This window comes from Trichomycterus rosablanca, chromosome 2 (genome assembly GCF_030014385.1).
Source record: "Trichomycterus rosablanca isolate fTriRos1 chromosome 2, fTriRos1.hap1, whole genome shotgun sequence".
Taxonomy (NCBI): domain Eukaryota; kingdom Metazoa; phylum Chordata; class Actinopteri; order Siluriformes; family Trichomycteridae; genus Trichomycterus; species Trichomycterus rosablanca.
Window position 1 is genome coordinate 30,422,094 of NC_085989.1, and position 20,536 is coordinate 30,442,629.

General features: G+C 41.1%; 1 protein-coding gene across 1 annotated transcript in view; it reads right to left on the reverse strand.

The window, feature by feature from the left end:
• Positions 1-376: 376 nt before the first annotated feature.
• elp2 (elongator acetyltransferase complex subunit 2) overlaps positions 377-20,536 on the reverse strand; it is a 57,465-nt gene continuing 37,305 nt past the window's right edge. The window contains exons 16-22 of the mRNA XM_062990703.1: positions 19,320-19,377; positions 18,248-18,320; positions 11,026-11,218; positions 6,405-6,526; positions 6,181-6,320; positions 4,653-4,766; positions 377-831 (exon numbers count right to left, since the gene is read on the reverse strand). Of these exons, the coding sequence (XP_062846773.1) occupies positions 663-831; positions 4,653-4,766; positions 6,181-6,320; positions 6,405-6,526; positions 11,026-11,218; positions 18,248-18,320; positions 19,320-19,377 (869 nt within the window). The 3' untranslated portion in view covers positions 377-662. The remainder of the gene's footprint in view (positions 832-4,652; positions 4,767-6,180; positions 6,321-6,404; positions 6,527-11,025; positions 11,219-18,247; positions 18,321-19,319; positions 19,378-20,536) is intronic.

Sequence of the window (20,536 nt, forward strand, 5' to 3'; positions counted from 1 at the left end):
GAATCTAAGTGGCTTCGATGGAGAGAAATAGCCGAATCTTCCTGATGTTGTAGAGGAGGAACAGACACGCTCTCGTCATGCTGGCTACATGAGGAGAGAAGGTCAGCTGATTATCCAGGACAACACCAAGGTTTCTTACATTATCAGATGATCTGATCTGGGAGTCATCAAGAGAGATGACTAGATCCTGGGTTGGAGATTGATCTCCAAGAATAAGTAACAGCTCGGTCTTGCTGGGATTAAGTTTTAGATGACGAGCTGACATCAATTGTGAGATATCTCGCAGACATGCTGAGATGCAAGCTGAGACTCATGTGTCTTTATTAGACATGCCTAAAAGGTAAATAATCAAACATTAATTACTCATTACACTTAGTTCAGTTAGAAAAGCATTCTTTATTACAACAGAACATTTATTCATTTTTTTATATAAATAGAACAATATTCCTTTCTAATAATTTGTTTATAAGTACATACAATAATATGCACAGACAAGGCAAAATTTCCCCGTTTACTGAATGTACGACCTGGCATGCTTTTCACCGGATTCAGCAAGTGATTTACTACAGTTCGTACTGCAGACAGCTCTGAGCGTGTATAGTTCAGCAAAACCATGGTGAAGGGGCTGATTAAGCCACTGGGGGTCATCAGTTGAGAGGCTGCTAGAGCGCTAGAGTGTTGATGTTGAAGATTTTGACGGCTCGGTCAGCTCCAGCACTCGCTAACTGGACCACGGCATGGTGGGTGCTGTCGTTTGGACATTCACTTCCATTCTGCTTATGGACTAGAGGCCTCCAGCACAGTCTCTTTATTACCAGTGTGTGACTCTGACTGCAGGCACATAAGCAGTTAAGGAAACCTTTACTTACTGCAAAGAGAAAGTTAATTCATCTGTGAAATACAAACATAATGCTGTACCTGTCCATCTTCCTTTTTATTCTCTCTTTGGTTCAGCATTTACCTATTATGTTAAATGTCTGTTTTTGTTCGTCCTTCCTTTTTCCCGCTCTACTCTGCTTGCACATGTACACAAACATGCTGATTTGTGCATACACACAAATACACTTTTATTGCAACCTTTAACAGAAAAAGGCATTTTAGTTTCCCATGGTCCTTTATTGAAAATGTCTACTTGAGCAAGAAAAACTCATTAGTCTCAGGTGCTGTCTATCACCAAACTTGAGTGAAGTGAAAGAGCTGTGGGCAGCATTTGAAAGGCAATTCACTGGAGAGATGGAGAGAGAAAAAGTGAGAAACCAATAGATGCTGAGGGAAAACACTGCATTGTCTGGCCTTTTACAGGAGACTTCAAAAGGGACGGTCAGGTTTGGCGATTTTTTATATCAGAAAAAGCTGTTCAATTACAACTTTTATAAATGTCAAACCATTTATGAAAAAAAAACAAAGGAAAACTGGACAGATCATCATGTCTGAATCCTATAATATCTGTTCACTAATAAATAAATTAATTAATTTTTCCAATACACTGATTATTAAGACCCAAGTTCTCCTCCTAATACACAGTGACATCAATGATCCAGTTTTTCCTCAGAAATGATTAAGAGAAAAATGCATTACACTTCATACAACCTGTTCTGACCTTGAAGGCAAACAACATTACTGACCCTCTTCTCACGTTATGGTGCTTTGTTGAGGTAAGAAGCAGAGAGCTATGCTGCCTGGAGATTTTCTCCTGTCTCATATGGAAGAAAATTCTTAAAAGAGGTGCCAGACTTTGTGTAGCAGCAATATATGACGATTTAAAAGGCGCATGATCACAAAGGTGACAACTGTATTGACATTAGTTCATTTGTGCAGAAGCAGGCAACGATAAACCACTTCTGTACTCTACCAAGAAAACCAAATGAAAAGAAACAGAGTGAATGTTGGAACAGTGCCAGAAGATGTGACCCACAGGTCAGAAGAAACTCAACGTGTTACTGAGAAAGAGCTGAGGATTCCCCTGAGTAAAGCTTATGTGTATGGCACGGCTAGGTCAAAGCCTTCTGGGTGACTAGTTGCTGAGGTTGACAAGTGAGAAAAGAGAAATCAAAGCTGAAAAGAAAAAAAAAAAAAAAAAAAAAAAAAAAAAAAAAAAAAAAAAAAAAAAAGAAGCCATGATTGAAACATGGAACGTTCAAAGTATGAATTATGGCAAGCTGAAAGTAGAAATAAATAATTTAAACATCCGTGGAAACAGCTAATTTAAATGGACAGGATTAAGACACCTTCAATCAGGATAACACACTGGGTCTGTCAGTAAACCTAGTGAGCTCTATACATAGATAGCATGTGTCATTGTATGTGCACTACTAAAAAGAAGTCTGTCTAAATTCTTAAAATGCTCCTATTGAGATGAGTTATTCTGACCTATATTTCTGAATGAATAACATAAAGGCAGTCCCAGCATTCAGTGCAGAACAACTTTTTGCACAAAAATTTCTAATTATTAATTTTTTATATGTATAAATGTGTACAAGTGTAATTTGTTTGCAATTTTGGGTTTGTCAGGGACAATGTAACAGTTTTTGTTACACAAAAGGAGATGTTTGCTGGCATGCTAAAGGGTTGTGTCGTCTTAGCCCATTGGTTTTAATAGCCTGAGACTAACCCTGTTAGCTTAGTTTGTTTGTTTGTTTATTAGGATTTTAACGTCATGTTTTACACTTTGGTTACATTCATGACAGGAACGGTAGTTACTCATTACACAAGGTTCATCAGTTCACAAGGTTATATCAATTGTCTTGGACAATTTAGTATCTCCAATTCACCTCACTTGCATGTCTTTGGACTGTGGGAGGAAACCGGAGCACCCGGAGGAAACCCACGCAGACACTGTTAGCTTAGTAAGCTAACACGGCGGTGGTAGGCAGGGACAGCCGATAACGTAATCACTGTGAGTAGTGCGTCTAAATAATCTGCCTTCTAAAGTTTAATGTCAGAATCCTCATTACTTAGAAAGCGCACAAGGTAGGCAGTAGGCAGTCGTAGGCTTGCGGTTAAGGTACTGGATTAGTAATCGAAAGGTTGCTGGTTCAAGCCCCACCACTGCCAGGTTGCCATGGTTGGGCCCTTGAGCAAGGCCCTTAATCCTCACTTGCTTAGACAGCGTACTGTCGCTTTGGATAAAAGCGTCTGCTAAATGCCGAAAATGTAAATGTGAAAGCAGCTCACTAGGTTTTCAGACAGACGCACTGTCTACTACTCAGGTCATACATTGAAGAAATGGAGTGGCTATTATCGTCAACAATGATGACAACAAGATTATTACTGGATACAATGCTGTTCATTTTTGTCAATCCCTGTTTGTGCTGGCTGTGCCATTGTTTTCTTTGCAGCTTATCTTGCCACTGCGCTACCTTGGGTGTTGCAGACCATGCAGATTTACCACTTTGACATTCGAAGTTTACCACTTTGACCCTGTTTGCTGCTCACCTTTTCATAGCACCGTGAATGAGACAAATTGTTACAATGACAGTCTAAAGCGAAGCACAGGTAAGGCAATGAGAAACTGATTGTTACTGTTTTAAGTAAACCCTGACCTGTTGTATGCAACATGACATTGTGAGAAAACTATCTGTCATGGCACATAGTAAAGTGTAAAATGTGGAGACTGGGTTTACATTTTAAGATAGCAAGTTTACGCCGCTCAGGTGGCGCAGCGGTAAAAAGACGCGCTGCAACCAGAGCTGGATTCTGAGTACGTGGTATCGAATCCAGCCTTGCTTCACCGGTTCGAAGCTGAGTGGCTGTATGAGCAACGATTGGCCGGTTGCTCATATGGGGGGGTGGGACAAAGAACCGGATGTGGGTCTCTCTCTCTGTCAGAATGCGATTACGTTCTCTGCCGGCTGTTTAGAGGCGCTTGCACAAGATATGAGGGAGAGTGCCCTTAGGGTGTGTCTCTCCGCATGCAACGCTAGGTGGTGCCAGACTCATCAATGTGTGGGTGGCAAAGATGCATCTGGCTGCTGCTCTTGTTTCGGATCGGATATGGGTTAGCTTCGATCTCCTCTGTCAGGGCAGGGTTCGGCATAGACAGAGAGGAAGCATGATGCAACCTGAACAATTGGATGCGCTAAAGGAGGAGAAAAAGGGGGGAAATTATTTTTTAAATTTTTTTTTTAAAAGATAGCAAGTTTACTTGGAATTTCTGGAATCACTGTTAACTTTGTAGCTCTTTTAATAAGATTTGGTTGCCATTTGATTAAAACAATAAAATCCATGTCTCCTTTTCTCTAATGTCTCTAAATGACAACCACTGCAGAGTTTTCCTGTTTTTAAAATTAGTAAAAAGGTAGCCTAAGGTAAATGCAAAATGCTTATCATGTGAATGCAGCCTTAGCTCTTGACTAAGAAGGGGTCAATTACATTGAGCATTTACTTATTTTAAATGAAGAGCAGTGCAAGTGACCTTAAATAGACCCAAAATACACAGGTAAAAGTGGAAAAGCTTTTCAACCCCCATGGGAACCATATCAATAGATCAGACAGAACAAGGCACATTATCAGATTAGACACAAGTACAACCTCATAGATTAAAGGGAATTTGTGAAAAGTGCTACTGGCCTTAAGCCCATGGCCTTTTCACATGCCTATCTTCAAAGAATACACAAGTTGGCAGGCTGGGTTTGGTGCAGAGAAAAGGATACAAGATATCGGTTTCACTACATTCGCTCCAGTCTGATCCAGTGGTCAGATCCTTCACTGGCCTCCATTTATATAGCAGGATCTTTCCGCTCTCCAGACCTACAGCTACAAGGTAACTACACACAGGAATACAACAGTTGGTACGTGTACACAATAAAACACTTTAAAGCTTTCATATAAATATGCAAAACCTTTAATGCTTGATGTTCTAGTTGTCAAAAACAATGACAAAAGATTTTATCTAAATCATTAATGGAGCTAAACGTTTGGATAAAGTAGCAATTTGGTATTTTATCAGTTACAAACAGTTAAATATATCCCTACATAACTTGTTTAACAAAATCAGAATGGGGCTGCTCAGGTGGTGCAGCGGTAAAATACGCTAGCACACCAGAGCTGGGATTTTGAATACATCATATCAAATCTCAGCTCTGCCAACTGTCTGGGCTGGGTGGCCACATGAACAACGATTGGCTGTTAACTGATGCAATTACGACCTCTGCTGGCTGATTGATTAGCATTATTCTCCAACTCTGCGCAGGCACCATCAGAGTCTGGCTCTCCGTGCACAAGGCTGATCAGTATAAGAACTCGCCTCATGCAAGTGAAAAGGTGCAGTTGATACTGCACATGTGTCAGAGGGGGCGTGTGTCAGTTGCGAAGCACCTCAATCAGCATGGAGAGTTGTATCCGTAGAGGTTAAGTGTAAGGCAATCGGGGTAATTGGATACGACTAGATTAGGGGAGAAAACCAGAGAAAAAGAGGGGAAAAAAAAGAACAGATTTTATCTGAATCAATTCACCACACAAAGGCATTTATCAAAGTAAGTTTTTTTACATTAAGCTGAATGTAAAAATGGATTTACCATTTCCTCCACCCTCCAAAAAGCCAAAGTCAAATGTTTACTTCTTTTGTAAAGTGATGCAAATACATCACAATGGACAGCCAGCATGCACACAGTTTAGTATAGTCATATTTCCCAACTGGTGTGATGTCTAGATGGATGGACGGACGGGTGGACAGACAGACACTTTATTGATCTTGGAGGAAATTAAAGATTTAATTTAAGACTAAAGTCTATTTATAGTGTATAATATTGATGTGTATGTTCTCCATTTAGATTAATGGGGACTAAAAAAGAAATATGTTATAGTTCCTAATTCCTCAGCTGAAAAGTCAGTCATAATAACTACAGATATGTTTCCATAGTATAAAAAATTGCTACTACCAAGCGCAATTACACAGTCAGCAATTACTATCAGGCTTTGAAATTGTACTAGGTGGTATAAGAGAGAAACTTATATTCATGCAATCAGATGAAAGGACAAAATAATAATGACTGTCCCTTCAACGCTGTTCCAGAAAATCAACAACCCACTGTGCGTTCCATAATTTGCAGTCTTTATTACTGAAGGAGTTTATAGTGTGACATCTAACAGTGGCAGTTACCCACTGCACCCCTATTCAATCACCTATGATAGTTCTCTCTCAGTGAATTATGGGTATTGTAGTCCTGTACTTATCTGTACCTTTGGTCTTTGAGGAGAAAAGGGCTGATGGCCACAGCAGTGGCTGAATCCCCCACATCCAGAATAGAGGAGCAGGGACTAACCGGATCGTCATTCTTACCAACTGGATCCCCAGAGCCGAGGTGACCCCACATTATCACCTACCATCACAAACAAGGAACAATGAACTTTGGTTTTTAAAACACACCTCAGTATGGATCAGCTTTGTGATAAACTAGAAATACCTTCTTATCCCGACTGGCTGTCACAAAGTACTTATTGTCTGGACTCCAGTCACATGACCAAATGATGCGTGTGTGCACGGCAGAGTCCTTACAGGTATGAGTGAAGAGAGAGAATTTAGGATCTGAAATCAGAAAGAACAGAACTGCATTATTATTTCTTATGTCTCTCTTACATAGCAGAAGCCTTGCAACAGTTTCTATGTAATCTTCCCAGCATTTGTATTTTTGGTATGCTACAGAGCTCAGTTACCCCTGAGGAGAGGCTGCTGTTCAGCCATACTGTCAGCCTGTGCTGATCTACACTCCGGGCTGGCACGTTCACCTCAGCCAGGTCATCATGCCCTGGCAACACTAACTCAAAGCTGCCAATATCAAGCCTGTCTAGAAATGAGGCAATGCCACACACAATCACTTATATGCATACACACACACACACAGATACACACTGCTCACTGATTTAGGCTGAAACAGCCACCACTGTCTGCCCTTTGATTGGCAAGTCTGAGCTCATTAGTGTGAAACAGGAAGCGAGAGCGAGTGAGACGAATAAAGGGACAGAGAAAGCAGGAGCTGACACTGAGCCTCTGCCTCATCAGCATTGATGCAGCTAGCCCCCTCTGCATCTACGGCATGAAAGCTGTGAGTAATACCAGATTCAACCAGAACAGACTGCGGTCCTCCTAAGTCTTCGGCTGCCTTTGACAAACAGGCAAATAGGCGAAAAGAAACGCACGCTCAGTCGCTTAACTTCTGTCAGTGCTGATTTAGTTGCAGGTGCCTAAAGTATACATAGGAGGAAGGTCATGTGGCTGAGGGGTGGATTTTAACAAGAATTTATTCACAGCAAAAAAACTACAATGGGACAAAGTTTACTTACATATTAATTATGCTTTTTATGCCGGTCTTGCTGTTCAAAGTAGTTACAAATACTGACCTATTTGTTGTATTGTGTTTCACTAAACTACGTATCATTTTAATTGACAGTGGCCATGTAATATCTAGGAATGCACGCATCATTTACCAAAAATCGGTAGTGCAGTAAACAATTATGTGATAGTTACACATAATACTCTTCTGCAAAAAGATAAAAAATAAACCAATAATAATTTTCCTACAACATCAAACACCTAGGCTTTAGACAGAAACAGTATTGTTATTTCTTTTTTCCTTCATCTCTAATCTAGTCATTTTCAATCCACTGCTGCTTGCACAACCCTTGATCTGTCTGAGGAGAGTCGGATTACTACAAACCCCCTCCGACACGAGTCCAGTACGCGGTTGCTTCTTGTTAGAGATCCTGTCCGAATATTCCCTTCTTCAAACACGGCTAACTGTGTTTGTGTGGACGCCCAGCCAGGTCAAGGGCTCTACTGAGATCGGCTCAAATTTCAGAGTTCAAGCACTCTGCAGTGATGTGTTAGTGTGTTAGACTGCTGTGCCATCCATGTGACCCTTATTTCTTTAAAATGCAAAGCATTTACTTCAATGGCAAGAGATATCTATACACTAACAGTTTGTTGCTTGGCACCCTGTCGTCTGGATACTGATGCTTCCATTAATATTAAATCAAGGGAGGATTGTGGCCACTGATTGTGTGAGTCAATGTGGAGGCTGTCAGCGTAAAGCTAGCATCTTCTTCACTGTAGTTAAACCAGCAAACAGGATGCGCTTTGTTGAACATGAAAGGACAATGACAAAGTAATCATTCAAGAGCATTATAATATACCATGCCATACATATAGAGGGACAGTGGTAGCCTAGTGGGTTGAGCCTTGGGCTATCAATTTAAAGTCCCAGCTCTGCCATGCTGCAACTGTTGGGCTCTTGAACAAGGCCCTTAACTCTCTCGGCTCCAGAGGCGCCGGACAATGGCTGATCCTGCGCTCTAACCCCAGCCTCCAAAACAAGCTGGGATACGCGAAGAATGAATTTCATTGTAATGTACAGGGGTTGGACAAAATAACTGAAACACCTGTCATTTTAGTGTGGGAGGTTTCATGGCTAAATTGGACCAGTCTGGTGGCCAATCTTCATTAATTGCACATTGCACCAGTAAGAGCAGAGTGTGAAGGTTCAATTAGCAGGGTAAGAGCACAGTTTTGCTCAAAATATTGCAATGCACACAACATTATGGGTGACATACCAGAGTTCAAAAGAGGACAAATTGTTGGTGCACGTCTTGCTGGCGCATCTGTGACCAAGACAGCAAGTCTTTGTGATGTATCAAGAGCCACGGTATGAAGGACAAACCACATCCAACAGGATTAACTGTGGACGCAAGAGGAAGCTGTCTGAAAGGGATGTTCGGGTGCTAACCCGGATTGTATCCAAAAAACATAAAACCACGGCTGCCCAAATCACAGCAGAATTAAATGTGCACCTCAACTCTCCTGTTTCCACCAGAACTGTCCGTCGGGAGCTCCACAGGGTCAATATACACGGCCGGGCTGCTATAGCCAAACCTTTGGTCACTCGTGCCAATGCCAAACGTCGGTTTCAATGGTGCAAGGAGCGCAAATCTTGGGCTGTGGACAATGTGAAACATGTATTGTTCTCTGATGAGTCCACCTTTACTGTTTTCCCCACATCCGGGAGAGTTACGGTGTGGAGAAGCCCCAAAGAAGCGTACCACCCAGACTGTTGCATGCCCAGAGTGAAGCATGGGGGTGGATCAGTGATGGTTTGGGCTGCCATATCATGGCATTCCCTTGGCCCAATACTTGTGCTAGATGGGCGCGTCACTGCCAAGGACTACCGAACCATTCTGGAGGACCATGTGCATCCAATGGTGGTGCAGTGTATCAGGATGACAATGCACCAATACACACAGCAAGACTGGTGAAAGATTGGTTTGATGAACATGAAAGTGAAGTTGAACATCTCCCATGGCCTGCACAGTCACCAGATCTAAATATTATTGAGCCACTTTGGGGTGTTTTGGAGAAGCGAGTCAGGAAACGTTTTCCTCCACCAACATCACGTAGTGACCTGGCCACTATCCTGCAAGAAGAATGGCTTAAAATCCCTCTGACCACTGTGCAGGACTTGTATATGTCATTTCCAAGACGAATTGACGCTGTATTGGCCGCAAAAGGAGGCCCTACACCATACTAATAAATTATTGTGGTCTAAAACCAGGTGTTTCAGTTATTTTGTCCAACCCCTGTACACGTGTATATGTATATATGACAAATTAGCGCATTCAGTTAAACAATGTATGTATACATGATGAAAGCCTATTCTAAAACCTTGGAACAAGGACCATTAGGGCAAAGGCTGCACAGTGGAAAGGAAGATCACGAGTTCCTGGAGACAAACCCTGTGTAAAAAATAAAATCTTATGATTTAAGATCTCTGCCCCAATCCTGCTGGACAGCAGGAGGACCGGCCAAATAGATATATATAAAAAAGAAAACATTTTGGATATCAAATCTTATCTGGCAACTCTTGTCCTAAAACACATTTATGCTGGAACACCACAGCTTTGCTTAGATCTCAGATTTAGGCAGAGGAAAAAAAACAAAATTTCTGCTATTATATTGTTTTATGCCATCATCACCTTTCCATCATTCCATACATCAGACACAGTCGTTTTCTCCACTGATCATTATTTATCATTATCTATGTTTATGATGTGCTAGTTTGCTGAGTTAATTATTATAGATTATAGTTGTTTTTAGTTTTATTATAGGTGTTAATAAAGTAATTCCTGGTAAAAATCTGCAATCACTGCCACCTATGGTTTCAAAAATCTGCAGTGCAGAACTATAGAGCTCTTTGTGATTGGCTGGCCAGTGTGTAATCCCACATTATAACAAGACCAGTCAAAAGTTCACCAAATTATTAATCAGTGCATCCTCTTAAGATCCCTGTCAACAGACAGCCTGTCACAATTAAATTACTTATGCTAATTTTGCATTTAGTAATTGTTTACAGGCTACAATGTGTGGAAAACCAAAGCAAAAATGCAGCACTATAGAGCTGCTAACACATAACCATAGCAACTGCAATGTAAAAGCCAATTATGGTTAAGTGGCTATAAAGTTTGCTCCTCTTTTTATATTATTTGATTTTAATAAAGCAAAACTGGGTTTTTTTAAATGCTGGCAAGAGGCAAGGGTATAAAGTGCCCTGTTAGAAGCAGTAAAGCTGTAAAAGTATTTTGTACAATGCCCAAATCATCGTAACATCATACTTGTAATACATTTTGTTGGGTGTGTTGACTTTAAAATGTCAATTAAGGTGAAAAAAAAATTGCAAGTAAAGCAAGTAAGATGCAGATTTTTCCCCTCAGATCCCTACTTGTTTGCTGAGCAAGTACAAATAAAAACTTAAAGTCTGGTTGTCCCCAAAGGCCAAAGCTAGGGATTTGTCCACCTATGCATCCCTGTAAATGCATAATATAGGACACAATGATAATTTTAGTGAGTAGAAAATAAAAAGGTTGTACAGAATCTATTAGAAATGTGCCAAAACTTAAAGTAAAACTGGGACTGGTGCAAGACTAAATCCTCATTGTATGTGTGTATTAAAAGACGAACGTCTTTAGACTTAAACAGAATAAACAATCAAACAATCAAACAAACAAAACAAAAAAAACAAATGGAAAATCTGTTGTTACCTAAAGCATCAGGTCTGCCAAAATCACGTCTCCATAATGACCAAGTGCGATCTCGGGACACAGCGAGAAGTAGACGTGAATCTGGGGAGAAGGCCATCTGAGTGATGGTCAGACTGTGGCATGAAAGAGCTTGCAGCTGTTTCCAAGAGGAGGCACTCCACAACAGAATAGCTGCATGTTCTGCTTTAGAAGCCTGTGGGCAAAACAGAGCTGTTTTTGTATTTACTGCTTTCAGTGAATACATTTACAAGCAAGGTGACTGAAAAAGGCATTTTAAACCTGCTTGTCACTGTGTGCTAGCAAAACAGTTCGACATGGATAAAAGTCAATGTCACAAGGGTGCTGTTGACATAGTCTGGGTCTCACCAGTTTGAGTTCTGATGATGTAACAAGCTGCTGGTCCTGCTCTTTGGGAGGAAACTCATGTTTCTTTAATTGTGTTAACCAAACCAATGTTATTGTATGAGCTGCAGCTCATAAAAATATGGATGGTTGTTTTGCATGTTACTCTAATAAATAGGAATTGACAATGTTTAAATAAGAAAGAAAACAAGTCAAAAAATGCTGCTGGATGGAACGGAACAGTGCAGATATATAGAGGAGGGAATAGGGTAATAAAATCACCCATGTAAAACAAGAAAGTACCAGACCTTTTTGAACTTTATTCTTTCTAGTCAGCAAGGTTATGTAGTAGATCCTTTGGGTGCTGCTCATGCATAGATTTATGATAAGAATGTCATTTAGAGCAGCCAAGGTCTGCTATAGCCACCAGACGTCCCTGGCCTGATTTGCATGGATTGTCTCCACTCAGTTGTGAACGTTTGAGGCCGACATGGAGAATGTGCTCCAGTCGTGGTCAGTGAAGTCATACAGAGATAAAAAGCCAGCAATCCCCCATCAACTGAGCAAGACTGATCGCACGCACACCTACCTTGGTGGGTGTGATAAATAAGTTCCACAAGCTTCTGCAATGTCACAACATTTATTTCTGTCCAGAGTTGCATTAATTTTTCCCCAAGATCTTGTATTGATGGGAGATTTGCCGGTTAGCCTCACTGACAAGTGGTTTTCTTAAGGCTACACAGCTGTTTAGTCCCAATCCCTTGAGTTCCCTTCGCATTGTGCTTGTGGAAATGCTTTTTCTACCATTTGATTTCACCAAAGGTTTAAGTGATCGCCGATCACAATCATTCAAGATTTTTTTCCGACCACATTCCTTCCTCGAAGATGATGTTTCCCCACTGTCCTTCCACTTTTTAATAATGCGTTGGACAGTTCTTAACCCGAGGGACAGTGGTAGCCTAGTGGGTAGAGCTTTGGGCTATCAACCGGAAGATTGGCGGTTCAAATCCAGGCTCTGCTATGCAGCCACTGTTGGGTCCTTGAGCAAGGCCCTTAATCCTGTCCGCTCCAGGGGCACCGTACAATGGCTGACCCTGCGCTCTGACCCCAGCTTCCAAACAAGCTGGGATATGCGAAAAAAGAATTTCATTGTACTGTACAACTGTATATGTATATATGACAAATAAAGTATATCTTCTATTTTCTTTTAGTAGTTTCAGCAGTCTCCTTGGATGTTTTCTCTGCTTGATGCGTGCCAATAATTTGACCCTTCTGAAACAGATTAACATCTTTTCCATGACCACAGGATGTGTCTTTCCACATGGTTGTTTAACAAATGAGAAGCTACTCACTGCATCAGTTAGGGTTAAATAACTTGTTGCCAGCTGAAACATAATAACCCATGCAGTAATTATTCAATGGGAGGCTCTTACCTATTTGCTTAGTTAAATCCAGGTGGTGACCTTTTTTTTGGCCAGGCAGTGTATATGTATGTATGTATGTATGTATGTATGTATGTATGTATGTATGTACAGTGTATCACAAAAGTGAGTACACCCCTCACATTTCTGCAGATATTTAAGTATATCTTTTCATGGGACAACACTGACAAAATGACACTTTGACACAATGAAAAGTAGTCTGTGTGCAGCTTATATAACAGTGTAAATTTATTCTTCCCTCAAAATAACTCAATATACAGCCATTAATGTCTAAACCACCGGCAACAAAAGTGAGTACACCCCTTAGTGAAAGTTCCTGAAGTGTCAATATTTTGTGTGGCCACCATTATTTCCCAGAACTGCCTTAACTCTCCTGGGCATGGAGTTTACCAGAGCTTCACAGGTTGCCACTGGAATGCTTTTCCACTCCTCCATGACGACATCACGGAGCTGGCGGATATTCGAGACTTTGCGCTCCTCCACCTTCCGCTTGAGGATGCCCCAAAGATGTTCTATTGGGTTTAGGTCTGGAGACATGCTTGGCCAGTCCATCACCTTTACCCTCAGCCTCTTCAATAAAGCAGTGGTCGTCTTAGAGGTGTGTTTGGGGTCATTATCATGCTGGATCACTGCCCTGCGACCCAGTTTCCGGAGGGAGGGGATCATGCTCTGCTTCAGTATTTCACAGTACATATTGGAGTTCATGTGTCCCTCAATGAAATGTAACTCCCCAACACCTGCTGCACTCATGCAGCCCCAGACCATGGCATTCCCACCACCATGCTTGACTGTAGGCATGACACACTTATCTTTGTACTCCTCACCTGATTGCCGCCACACATGCTTGAGACCATCTGAACCAAACAAATTAATCTTGGTCTCATCAGACCATAGGACATGGTTCCAGTAATCCATGTCCTTTGTTGACATGTCTTCAGCAAACTGTTTGCGGGCTTTCTTGTGTAGAGACTTCAGAAGAGGCTTCCTTCTGGGGTGACAGCCATGCAGACCAATTTGATGTAGTGTGCGGCGTATGGTCTGAGCACTGACAGGCTGACCCCCCACCTTTTCAATCTCTGCAGCAATGCTGACAGCACTCCTGCGCCTATCTTTCAAAGACAGCAGTTGGATGTGACGCTGAGCACATGCACTCAGCTTCTTTGGACGACCAACGCGAGGTCTGTTCTGAGTGGACCCTGCTCTTTTAAAACGCTGGATGATCTTGGCCACTGTGCTGCAGCTCAGTTTCAGGGTGTTGGCAATCTTCTTGTAGCCTTGGCCATCTTCATGTAGCACAACAATTCGTCTTTTAAGATCCTCAGAGAGTTCTTTGCCATGAGGTGCCATGTTGGAACTTTCAGTGACCAGTATGAGAGAGTGTGAGAGCTGTACTACTAAATTGAACACACCTGCTCCCTATGCACACCTGAGACCTAGTAACACTAACAAATCACATGACATTTTGGAGGGAAAATGACAAGCAGTGCTCAATTTGGACATTTAGGGGTGTAGTCTCTTAGGGGTGTACTCACTTTTGTTGCCGGTGGTTTAGACATTAATGGCTGTATATTGAGTTATTTTGAGGGAAGAATAAATTTACACTGTTATATAAGCTGCACACAGACTACTTTTCATTGTGTCAAAGTGTCATTTTGTCAGTGTTGTCCCATGAAAAGATATACTTAAATATCTGCAGAAATGTGAGGGGTGTACTCACTTTTGTGATACACTGTATGTATGTATGTGTGTATGTACGTATATACTGTATGTACAGTATGTATATATGTATATATGTATATGTATATATATGTATATATGTATATATATATATACAGACAACTGTATCTTGCCTACAGTCAAGCATGGTGGTGGTAGCATCATGGTCTTGGGCTGCATGAGTGTTGCTGGCACTGGGGAGCTGCAGTTCATTGAGGGAAACATGAATTCCAACATGTACTGTGACATTCTGAAACAGAGCATGATCCCCTCCCTTCGACAACTGGGCCTCATGGCAGTTTTCCAACAGGATAACGACCCCAAACACAACCTCCAAGATGACAACTGCCTTGCTGAGGAAGCTGAAGGTAAAGGTGATGGACTAAACCCAATTGAGCACCTGTGGCGCATCCTCAAGTGGAAGGTGGAGGAGTTCAAGGTGTCTAACATCCACCAGCTTCGTGATGTCATCATGGAGAAGTGGAAGAGGATTCCAGTAGCAACCTGTGCAGCTCTGGTGAATTCCATGCCCAGGAGGGTTAAGGCAGTGCTGGATAATAATGGTGGTCACACAAAATATTGACACTTTGGGCACTTTAGACATTAATGGCTGTGTGTTGAGTTATTTTCAGAAGACAGTAAATGTACACTGCTATACAAGCTGTACACTGACTACTCTAAGTTATATATATTAGGGCTGTCAAACGATTAAAAATTTTTAATCGTGATTAATCTCAGAATTTCATATAGTTAATTGCGATTAATCGCATTAAAAAAAATCTGTGTAAATGTTATAGAAAACAAGGATTTTTAAGTGAAATGTTACAATTAAAATGGTGAACACATTTTATGCTAAATGTACTTATGTTAAAAACTGCTGGGACAAGAGAAAACTGTAAGGGAGTTTTATTCACTCACATACTAGGCAGTAAATGTCAGATTGTAGGTTAGAATTTCTCCATCAGCAAACATTGTAGATCAGCGGTGCTTTAGGTGGGATAAGGCGTAGTTATTGTATCAGACTTGTCTGTGGTTGTATCGTGACGATGGTTTGATGGACGTTTCTACACGAAGTGAGTGTGTTTTGACCCTTTGGGGCTTCCATAGTTCATGAACTAACGTGCTCGACTCAGCTTTCCGGTATTCGGTACAGAAGAAGAAGTTAATTAAGTGTAATAAAGTGTTCTGCTCCCGACAACTTGTGAATATAGCGTGTATTTATTTCTTTATTATGCAAGTGCATCACTACCACGATCGGTTACATTATGTTAACAAACCGCAAATGAAAAACGGTGGCAAGTCCGACATTAAAACGTTTGTTCTACCAGTCAAGTGTCAACATGAACTAGAATTTGCGTTAATGGCACAAATTTTTTTAATCGCGTTAAATTGAGGTCGCGTTAATGCGTTATTATCGCGTTAACTTCGACAGCCCTAATATATATATATATATATATATATATATATATATATATACACAGGGGTTGGACAAAATAACAAACACCTGTCATTTTAGTGTGGGAGGTTTCATGGCTAAATTGGACCAGTCTGGTGGCCAATCTTCATTAATTGCACATTGCACCAGTAAGAGCAGAGTGTGAAGGTTCAATTAGCAGGGTAAGAGCACAGTTTTGCTCAAAATATTGCAATGCACACAACATTATGGGTGACATACCAGAGTTCAAAAGAGGACAAATTGTTGGTGCACGTCTTGCTGGCGCATCTGTGACCAAGACAGCAAGTCTTTGTGATGTATCAAGAGCCACGGTATCCAGGGTAATGTCAGCATACCACCAAGAAGGACAAACCACATCCAACAGGATTAACTGTGGACGCAAGAGGAAGCTGTCTGAAAGGGATGTTCGGGTGCTAACCCGGATTGTATCCAAAAAACGGCAGAATTACATGTGCACCTCAACTCTCCTGTTTCCACCAGAACTGTCCGTCGGGAGCTCCACAGGGTCAATATACACGGCCGGGCTGCTATAGCCAAACCTTTGGTCACTCGTGCCAATGCCAAACGTCGGTTTCAATGGTGCAAGGAGCGCAAATCTTGGGCTGTGGACAATGTGAAACATGTATTGTTCTCTGATGAGTCCACCTTTACTGTTTTCCCCACATCCGGGAGAGTTATGGTGTGGAGAAGCCCCAAAGAAGCGTACCACCCAGACTGTTGCATGCCCAGAGTGAAGCATGGGGGTGGATCAGTGATGGTTTGGGCTGCCATATCATGGCATTCCCTTGGCCCAATACTTGTGCTAGATGGGCGCGTCACTGCCAAGGACTACCGAACCATTCTGGAGGACCATGTGCATCCAATGGCGGTGCCGTGTATCAGGATGACAATGCACCAATACACACAGCAAGACTGGTGAAAGATTGGTTTGATGAACATGAAAGTGAAGTTGAACATCTCCCATGGTCTGCACAGTCACCAGATCTAAATATTATTGAGCCACTTTGGGGTGTTTTAAAGAAGCGAGTCAGGAAACGTTTTCCTCCACCAGCATCACGTAGTGACCTGGCCACTATCCTGCAAGAAGAATGGCTTAAAATCCCTCTGACCACTGTGCAGGACTTGTATATGTCATTTCCAAGACGAATTGACGCTGTATTGGCCGCAAAAGGAGGCCCTACACCATACTAATAAATTATTGTGGTCTAAAACCAGGTGTTTCAGTTATTTTGTCCAACCCCTGTATATATATATATATATATATATATATATGCGCAATTTCAGGCAAAGGTCAGGTTTACCATGGAAAAATCACATTCAAGCATTGAATAAAATGCTTAATTTGTCATGTAGGTCTGCTGTGCAACACATTCCAATAGGGGGCAAATAGGGGCAGTACACATTTACTTACTTCAATTCATACAGTGGCAATTTTACCACCATATTATTAAAAGGTGACAGGAAATATAATATGCTAGTGGGCCAGATGAAGAGTAACCAGAAGCAACAATCAAATTTGGGTCCATGGAGCTATGTGGAACCAATACCACATAACAACATGATGCAGCTCCACATTATATCTGTAATTCCATTCCATAGACTTTGTTAGCCTATCAATAGTCAATGTGTATAAAGCAACAGACTGGCGACAGTCAGTAACTGTATTACCAAAAAGTCATTTGTATTGCAAATGTAGTTTATAAAATGATCTGTTAATGTCTGATCTCCTAATAACTTAACACAGTAATGCCAGTGGTCCAGATGACAATGCTTTAGGTAACAATTATTGAGCTCTGGATTAAAATAGCTCTTTGTAATAAGTAAAAACCACCAAATGGTATGTTTCCCTTTTGGTGAGAAAAACCTATTTAATACTTAGGCAAAGTAATAAAGCATTATGTTACTTCCCATTTCTTTCTATAACACTTCACAAGAGTTTTCACATTTTGAGGTACCTTACAGGTTTTCGAATTCGAGCGTGGCTGTCTTAAAGAAAAATTAGACAATTTTCTCCACAGAGAGAAAAGTGATAGAATGTCACAAAGTTAATTTTAGTAGGCAAACTGACTTGACAGTGTACCTGTTCATACAATATGCAAGAAGAAAATGAATCCATCAGTCAAACTAATAATCTCACCACAAACCAGCGAACATAAAATAAATGAATGACAAGCAGTCTAGAGGTGGAGTGAGTCTGGTGGTGTGCTGGGGACTGAACAGACTGAACAGAGAGAATAGCGTTAAGATGATTTTTAGTGTGAAGTACCTTACACGCTGAGGCGACCACTGTATGTGCGGTGTCTGACGCCACACAAAACATCTCAAAGCCATGGCCATACCTAAAAAAAAAAAAAGAGAGAACGAGAGAGAAAAAAGGAGAGAGCAAAGAGAGAGAGAAGAAGGCAAGCAATGTTAATGACTCTTCTGTCACATCTGTCGCCTAAGCTAAACCTCTGTGCAGAGGCGGCTTCATGACTGTCAGGATGGCATTTCGAGCCAGCGAGTTCTCTTATGAGCCATTATAGCTGTGTGAGAGGGCGCAGGAAAACCCACACGATCCCAGCTCTTACACCAGCTGCATAACCATATAAGTAAGACACTGAGTAAACAACTCAGGAAAATGAAGACAGAAAGCCTAGAGCTACTAACTACAGCGTCTGTAACAGCACAGGCTAGATTACATTTTAATTCACCACTGGAATTACCTATGACACAAAGTGCTTGGTAGAGCTAATGAGCCTAGAGAAGATGGCGCTTAATTTCATTACTCAGTACACATATTATTATTTGTTTGGATTCAACATAAATACACTGTGAAAAGAATTGCCCTGTTGATAAAAATCTAATAAGCAGCTCCAAATTTGATACAACAGAGATGAGGAACCTGCATGAACAATTCTTTACTCTATTCCAACTGCATAGCCCAATATCTGTCCTTCAGTTATAGCTGATTTCCTTTTAACCTCAGGAACAGATGAATAAGCTCAGGCAAATGAAAAAAATGAAGTAAAACACACACCCGAAGGGATGCAGGATGTAAAGCTTGGAATTTAAAAAAAAAAAAAAAAAAAAAAAAAAAAAAAAAAAAAAAAATTGATTCACTAACTTTCCAAACTGCATCCGTTTTAACAAAGCAAGGGCAAAACAAGTCCCATTAAGCTAGGCCTACATTTATTTTCCCTACTGTCAAAGCGAACAGGGAGCAAAAGTGCTGGGTCTGGACTCCCTGCTCATGATTTCAAAATGACTCCAGCACTGCCTATTAGTGCTGTTCAGGCTGACACTGAATCACTAACTTCACTGTTAAAGAGATACAAACGAGAACAAATGAGACTCACAGCTTCTGGACCTCGGGCCACAGCGTGTTCTGGAGAAGATGATCCTCTGGTGGAGGTTCTGGTAACACACATGCATACAAAAAAGATGAGAAATGTGAATCACACTCACACACAAATCCTTTCAGCATGTTTCGTCAGATGGGAATGAACTATACATGTGAGAAAATGTCTTCGGGGCAAGATCAATTCCAGGACCTTAAAGCTGTTAGGCATAAATGACACCCATGTGAAATATTTTGGGGTTCACCTGATAAAAGTGTGAAAGTGTAAAAATGTCTAAATGTCTAAATCATAAAGAAGTATTAGGGCAGAACAGTTAACAAATCAATTCTTCAATACAACAATTAGCACCATAATGAAATACATACATAATTAAATAATGAATCAAACCTGGAAACTTCCTCAAATAAATAAAATAGTGTTTTGTAAATAGTTGTTATTTTTACTTTGTTTGACTTAAATCTAAAAATCAGTATTTTTTTATACATACAGTGTATCACAAAAGTGAGTACACCCCTCACATTTCTGCAGATATTTAAGTATATCTTTTCATGGGACAACACTGACAAAATGACACTTTGACACAATGAAAAGTAGTCTGTGTGCAGCTTATATAACAGTGTAAATTTATTCTTCCCTCAAAATAACTCAATATACAGCCATTAATGTCTAAACCACCGGCAACAAAAGTGAGTACACCCCTAAGAGACTACACCCCTAAATGTCCAAATTGAGCACTGCTTGTCATTTTCCCTCCAAAATGTCATGTGATTTGTTAGTGTTACTAGGTCTCAGGTGTGCATAGGGAGCAGGTGTGTTCAATTTAGTAGTACAGCTCTCACACTCTCTCATACTGGTCACTGAAAGTTCCAACATGGCACCTCATGGCAAAGAACTCTCTGAGGATCTTAAAAGACGAATTGTTGCGCTACATGAAGATGGCCAAGGCTACAAGAAGATTGCCAACACCCTGAAACTGAGCTGCAGCACAGTGGCCAAGATCATCCAGCGTTTTAAAAGAGCAGGGTCCACTCAGAAAAGACCTCGCGTTGGTCGTCCAAAGAAGCTGAGTGCACGTGCTCAGCGTCACATCCAACTGCTGTCTTTGAAAGATAGGCGCAGGAGTGCTGTCAGCATTGCTGCAGAGATTGAAAAGGTGGGGGGTCAGCCTGTCAGTGCTCAGACCATACGCCGCACACTACATCAAATTGGTCTGC